Source organism: Dufourea novaeangliae, unplaced genomic scaffold (genome assembly GCF_001272555.1).
Source record: "Dufourea novaeangliae isolate 0120121106 unplaced genomic scaffold, ASM127255v1 scaffold233, whole genome shotgun sequence".
NCBI lineage: Eukaryota > Metazoa > Arthropoda > Insecta > Hymenoptera > Halictidae > Dufourea > Dufourea novaeangliae.
Window position 1 is genome coordinate 55,985 of NW_015374104.1, and position 7,875 is coordinate 63,859.

Genomic DNA, 7,875 nt, shown 5'->3' on the forward strand with positions numbered 1-7,875 from the left:
ACGAAATCGATTGTCTCTCTCATGCATCGCGTATACATAGAATATAAATGGTTCCCGTTGCTTGTGTGAACGCACGGATACAGCTCACGACCCACGGAGTCTTCCCCCATAAGTCAAACTTTTTCAAGAAGCAATTCATTTGTTTATGAAACTCAAAGCCAGCAGATGGAAGCTCAAATTTTCTTCTTCCAATCATGTTGTATGAATGATTTATATTTTCAGCACAAGTGTTCTCTGTACCTGATTCCCTTAAAAAAGCATTTATTGAGCATAATACATATAGTACTAATACATTCCTATCTTTTCCTAATTTCATAAATAATCTCCAATGTATTGAAATAATTGGAATTAAGCAATCTATACCCCCCAAATGTTTAGATAAAAAGTGTTTTATTGTAATTAAATAAAATAAAACAATAAGTCCATAATTGATACAAGAAAACGTATAATTTGTTAGTATACTCGTGACTGTAAAATAGCTTTTTGTAATAACATACAAAAAGTTTCAGTAACTTCATGACATAAAATATCTGCAGATTTATCTCCTAAGGCTGCTTGAGCAGAATTAACTCTACCAAGCTGTAACAGTAAACCTGTAGTATCTTCAGCTAATGGTGGAAAAGCTAAACATATACGCGTTAAGGCTGGTAGTACAGGCAAAAATAAAATTACACGATCTTTAGCAGATAATACTCCTAAAAGTGTTACCAGAGTATTAATTGCTAACCGAGAAACACTCAAAGCCTTTGGTAAAGCATATTGAATTGCAAGATGTGAAGCCAAATCTACAGCAAATATTTGTTTTTCTGGTTCTGGTTGAGATAACAATTCAGGAATCCAGTCGAGACAAATGTGCATAGATGGAATACCAGTAACTGTTATGGGTAACAATTCCCTTGGATAACCCTGTGAACAAAGAGAATATTAGTATTAAAAGCATTTATACAGAATTATGATTTCAAAATTTTCAACTAACAAAGGATAAGCATTATATAGACAAATGCTTTTTTAATGAAATTACGCTTAAATTATTGAAGTCAATCAATATAAACAGAAATATAAAATAGTTTATGCGCAGGGTTGTCTTTTATCCATACCGAGCGCAATACGCTGCGCACAATGATCCAACACTATTGTAATAAATAATATTAATGCAAATATATTCTTTAATGCAATTTTTTTATATATCTATATTATATCCTAGACGAAGAAAGACCATACATAAAAAATTATAAGAAAAATAAAAGTAATTACAAGAAAAACATATCAATCTTCCAGATTCCAACTATGTACCGCAAATTACAAGGACTCGCAGTTAACCCCTCGATCAATGCCGCAGATGTAAACTAAATTAAATTTTATAATTTATGTATGAAATTGCAATGCTTCAAATTGCTTAAAATTGATCATCTACTCTTAATATTTTGCCTATTGTTTATATACATCGGCACCTATAATTCAAATCTAATTCCATTAAAAAAACACTCCTCCGGATCGTGTATTCCCATTATAAGTGATAATTGCACCACAAATTTTTTGCATTTTTTACATACGTGAAAATACAATATTTACATGTTCCGAAAAGTCCTAAAGGAATATAAATAAATTTTGGACTAATTTCAACTTTTGTAAATTAGTGTTCTACAAAAATATGGATTTGCATGATCATCGGTAATTTAATAATAAACATACTTGAAAGTGAACCAATTTGGCTAATGATGGATCTGCTATAAACACTTGATGCAAGTATGAACAAATGATGCTTTGAATTTCTCTTAGGGACCACATTTGTCCAGGAGTTTGTCTGTCTTCTTCTGTTTCTAAACATGCTTCTAATAATATTTGAACAGCTGCACTCTCTTGTCCCGCTACTAATGCTGTTCTTAAATCTTCTCTTTCGCTGTCGCTTGATAATTGTCCAATTTTTTCAGTTAACGGTTTGTCCTGTATATGTCGGGATAACTGAGATCGAGAGGCCGCTAATGCAGCTTGTAAAATTCTAAAAAAGATTTATTATAAGATAATAGTTTCTAGTAAGTAAACAAATTTAAAACTTTGCAAACACTTACCTTAAAATAATAGATAAAATTGGAGCACATCTGAAGACTCTTGTGTCACATCTGAGTACTTGTAAAGGATCTAAGACAATGTTTTCTTGTGTTAAAGACACATTTTTTACAATAGAATTTTCTATTAACAGTGCGTTTATTGATAACACCCATAAACATCTTGGAAGAACTGTGTTTAGCCGGAGCCATACTTGCTTGTATAACTCTAAGAAATTAAATTAACATCTTAATGGAGAAAATATTGCGTTTGGTCACAAGTAATTGCCGATGCAGGTACTGGGTCATTAACTTTTTCGAGAATTTTAAATGACCTACAATCCCTTGTCGCTATGGCAGTTACTTTATGTCTAAGGATAAAGAAGTCTATGGACAACAGTCTGCAAGTCTAGATCAAGTACTAGTACAATTTTCTGGGCCGTAGAAATTAAGAAATCAAAACAGCATATTCGTCATGTAGTGTTGTGAGAGTTCCAAAATGGCAATAATGCGACCAGTACTGCGAACAAGATATGTGACGTTATTGGTCAAGATGTAGATCTGAACACTTTGAAATTGATTTACCAAATTTCGTTCTGGAGATACGAGAGTTCATCGGCACATTCTCCTTACTAAAACTACTTAACTTTTTTGCTTCAAGAACTGACAAACTGCCGAATAAATAGGAAGAAGTTGTACCTAATAATAGAGAATTTGTTTTAGATTAAGTTATTCCGTAACTTTTTTAGAAGAGTAATAAAGTTAGTGCAAAAGAACGGCAATTACTTATGACTCAACCCAATATATTGTATAATGAACGTACAAAGTGGTAAGGAATAAAAACAGTAGCAAAATTTAATACTAAAAATCTTAGAAACGATGTTGCATATATATTTATGTACATAACAAAAAAAAAGTAATGGTAGATTTCTAAAATATATGCTCTTCTGACTTCAAAACAATGCACTGTATCTAACTAATAAAGTATATATGTACATATTGTGTCAACTGACACTTCAACGCGTCATGTAAAACAAAAATCATTAGAATTGGATTAAATTTTTTTAATCGACTTTGTTTTTTAAATAAGTGATAAGAATGTGCATTTTCAAGTAATTGTGGTTTTTTAATTTCGTTCGTTTAAAGCACCATCAATGTGCACAAAGGAAATCTTTTTTGTCGTTTGTGCCGCGTTTTTCCCTTTCCGGAAATAAAAGAGCATAATTGTTCGAAACTACACCTTCTCGGCACTAATTTTCAAAACAAGATCAATTTAAAGGAAATATAACCCAATCGTAATGATCTTTTTTTTAACAGCGCCTTAAAGTGGTAGCTTTCACAATACTATGTACATCCTTTATTAATTAGAAACTGTATTTTGTATTGCAATCAGAAAAACATCATCTATTGCAGAAATCCGTTATTACTTTTTGGCCAATACAATATTATTATGCTAACTACATTAGTGACTTAAATAATATACGTATTTGGATATGTATGTAGTTAACACTGCGACACTGTAAGTGTATCATACTCTGAATTTTATGTAGTATTTAGACCTAAAAGTGTGCAGTGATATTCATAAGTGCCACTTTTACTTCATTACACGAGTAGAATCACATTATGCGGCAAACATCAGTCATATCGAAAAGACTAATGATAATGATATGATAATATAGGACATACAGATTTAATAGATTTATCGAAGTTTCGGATAAAAGCGGGGGTGGAAATTGGATATCTAATTTTTCGAAACTGTCCGGATGGGGTTGAGTGATTGATTAAATTAATAGATGTATTATTCTTTATCATATCAGAACGGCTGTCAGGACAAATTAACTGATATGTGATATATGTAATAGCTTTTCTAATGTCTTAAAGAGGCCAAAATAAAAGAGACACTTTGGGGACTTTATAACACTACATTTAGTACTATTACTAGGTAAAGTCACAAAATTAATAAAAAAAAAAGAAATACACGACCACAAGACAAATTTTTTCAATGTCGGCAGTTACAATACCAGCAGTATTGAATGTAGCGTAAAGTCTTCGTAGTATCACCTACATTTCTGCATTTTTAAGACATTGTTTCTTAACATATCTCAGGTCATTGAACTCGTCTCGACAACCGTTTTCATTTGGTATAAAAAAATTATGGTTATCAATTTAAGGAAGACTATTACACATACAAATACATTTATTCGAGCCATCGCACTGCGTACAAGAAATAGTAAAACGTTATACTCTTCTATTTGTCTCACAAATATACTGTTTATGAAAAAAAAAACACTGGAGATTAATAGCGTGAACATCGTGTATAAAGAGCGCCTTAACTATAACCGAACACCTAAATATCTTTTTCATTTTTTTAGTGATATCAGAAATGTTTCAAATATATGTAGTTTGAATGGTTTCATTAGAGGAGTTTTGTAAATAACGATTCGGTAAATTCGTCATCAACGTTCCAAACGTTCTACAGATATTCACGCAACAATGAAGAAAAAATGGCACAATTCGCCTGTTATCTATTTGATCAGAAATTTCAGCAGAAATAAATAAAAATAGAACGAACTCTATTTTAGTAACAATGTTGAAGTGATGATTATTAAAAAGTAGTTTTTTAGGAGCAGGTAAAAACTACTTGTTACAATAATAAAATAATATATCTTAGTTTTTCTAGAATTTTAATAACATTGATCCATGTAAATTATATGTAGACAGAATTATGTTCCAATGATGAAAAAAAACTCTTATTAGATGTGGACAGTAATGTAATTTTCATGTAAAATGAAATTATTAAAAAATATTTTTTGTAAGTAAATAAAAACTTACCTTGAATATATCTAGGAACTCGCTGACTTAAAATTGCCTTGAAATAATAAATTATAATTTCAGCATGAGGCCAGATATCAGTTGGTTTCATTGACATTAATTGTCTTAACAGTCTTCCTGTTCTCGAAGGACATGTTTGAATATGTGAAAATGTCTCGATAATCATCATATCAGTAATTTTTACATTCTCATAGTTCATAACTGTAGAATCTATATTAATCATCTCATTGTCAAGCCAATCATCTACTAATGAAAGATGTGGAAAATGAGTTGCTAATAGTCTAAGAAGAGGAGAAAATAATCCTGCATAATTCATTTGATCTCTCTGAACTAACTGAAGTAGATATTTTATTGGTAACTCGGATAGAAATTCAGTTGAATATGATTTAACTTTTCTATCCTGTGAGATGAATGTGTGCATGTTGGATAATCTGACATCTTCATATAATAATAAGTAGTATAACAGTAATAACTGCGATGTAAGAGAAGGTTTTGGAATATCAATGTCTATATTATCTATATCTCTCTGAGGAACATTATTATTTTTCTTAAAATCAAAATTTGCACCAAACACACTATTTTGGAATACTCTCCTGATTTCATCTTCCGTAATTGGTTTATTCGTGTGTTCTGATGTTTTGTTGTTGGTTACTAAAATTGAATTGACATACACTTCAACTAAAGCAGGGAGAACTGGATGCAGTGGTGGCACACTATTACAAATCTGCTTATAAATCCAATTCTTTATTGGAACTCTATGTTTTGCAAATGCTCGTGATTTCAACAATTGATGAATACAATGTACAGGCAAAAATCCTGGAATGTTTGCATTTAAATTAGCTGTGACTGGAACTTTAACAGCATGAGCAGTAACAACTTGTTCTGTAAATATCTCTTGCATAAAAATTTGCTTCATTCTAGTTAAATTATTTGGTCTAATTGGTATTTTCATTCCTAAAGTTGCACACACAAGTTCACAAATAGCTGACAATTGGTTGCTGTGAAAATGTATAGCCATTAAAAGTAACATTTCTCCAAAACTTGCTGTTACACCACTAGCACTTTCAAAATAAGCTTCTTCACGAACAAGCCACTGCACCCATTCTATACTCCGCTTTTCAAGATTGTGATGTCCTATTAATGATGAACACGCAATAAGCATACAAAGACCTAAAGAAACAAATCTTACACCAGCTGGAGATGGAGGAGGATGAGATGTTAGCAATTGAACAATCATTGCTACCTCATCATCTTGAAATTTAATGCCTCCAATGCCTCTTAATGCACAATAAAGGCGTAGTAAAGCACTAGCTTGAACAACTTGACTTTCTGGCAATTGACCTGCATTTTGGGAAGTGATTGCTTGCAATCGTTTGAGAAGTTCTTCTCTTAAAGACTGTAATGCTGTGTGAGATTCCCATTTACGTTTTTGTCCATTCCTAATAAACATTGCGATCCATGTTCTCACTTGTTGATCACTACCAAGCAATAACCCTGATACAAATGCAACTATATCACTTTCTAATTCATCATTATTTATATTCTCATGTTCCAGACTTAATGTAATTGCTAAAGCTGGCATCCTACACAATTCAACACATTTAGCTCTTACAGCTAATGCTTGTCTAGGATTCATTTGACATAACATTGTCAAAGCCATTGTTCTAATTCTGCCCAATGTTGATTCCTCTTGTCTTTCACCATTGGCGATTAAATGTGCACATACTTCGTTAAAACTATCAGGAATATTAGCAACTATCCAACAAATTATTTCTGGACCATGTTTAACATGTAATAATGTTTCCGTAATATCTAGAATTGACAACAATGTTGGTAATTCTGCTAAAGCAATGCAAATCACATAACAAATCTCTTCCATGTATACTGCATTATCAAATAAATCGGATTGTTTGATTTGAAATTCCTGATTCTTTTGTAGTTCTTGTACTTGAGAAGCTATATATAACAATTCACTTAGAACTAGTCTTATTCGTCTCGTAGACTCACTGCGTTCAAATTCTAAAGCAAGACCACTTTGCAATGACTGTGCAAGAACACTATCTCTCTGTAAGCTACCCAACTTCTGCCTAAAAATATAAGGTATTCATTTTACAATATTTTTACAGCTACTATAAACAATATCAGTAAAACTAACCTCAATTGTTGCTCTTTTCGAACGTCAGTCTCCAATGCATGAAAATCTATCGACAGCAGTGCAATTATTGAATTTACTGATTCAATACCAGATAAAATTGTCAAAACTTGTTTTCTTTCTTCAACACAATCCTTTGTTATGTCTAACGGGGAAATTAAACTCATTCGAACCAAACATGGTAAAATTGGACGTATTTCTTTATGAGAACACATCGATAATTCATGTATGTCCACATTTTGTATTGCAGTAAAAATTCGAGGTGTTACACATGTACTTGCTTGCATGATTGTCAACTATTTTCTTATTACTGTTTCAAGTCATACATATTCAGAATTCAAAGATCACTTATTTAGAACAAATTATGTTATTTTGTAACCAATATATTTTTATTTCTATTTAAAATAACAATATACTTATTCCTGTTTCTTTCGCGTGTCAAATTAAATTTGCATGACACACAAATAAAATATTTCTAAACATTTTCAACACTCATTGGCTAAATACTTTGAAGTAAGCTGTGGTAACTGTGATAAACTGTCACCACTAGAGATCAGGGCCGTCATACTCTTGTGGGGGTTAACGTAACCACATCCAATTCTAGTACTAGCCGTGCTGAAGGTAAAAATGGCAACAACGCGGGAGTCGGCTTCAATACCTAACCCAACCTACCACATGAACCTCCCAGGTCTCTCACTACCACCGGCCTCACAGCTACCAAGTCTCCCTCTACCGGCCTCTCGGTTTCCCGCCAATCCTTCAAATGTTTAGATTGTTGCGTGACCGTTTTATAAAGATTTGTAATTGAGAATTTAGGCAGGGTTTGGGTCCCCGTGGAGCGCTGAT

General features: G+C 32.2%; 1 protein-coding gene across 1 annotated transcript; it reads right to left on the reverse strand.

Annotated features, from left to right (window-relative positions):
- Nucleotides 1-371: 371 nt before the first annotated feature.
- LOC107190811 (integrator complex subunit 2) lies at nt 372-7,316 on the reverse strand. Its single transcript, XM_015579695.1, has 5 exons — nt 7,033-7,316; nt 4,878-6,964; nt 2,070-2,274; nt 1,693-1,999; nt 372-906 (listed from the first exon to the last, which is right to left on the reverse strand). Exons 1-5 carry the CDS (start codon nt 7,314-7,316, stop codon nt 454-456), a joined length of 3,336 nt encoding a protein of 1,111 aa, XP_015435181.1. The 3' UTR covers nt 372-453.
- Nucleotides 7,317-7,875: the final 559 nt, after the last annotated feature.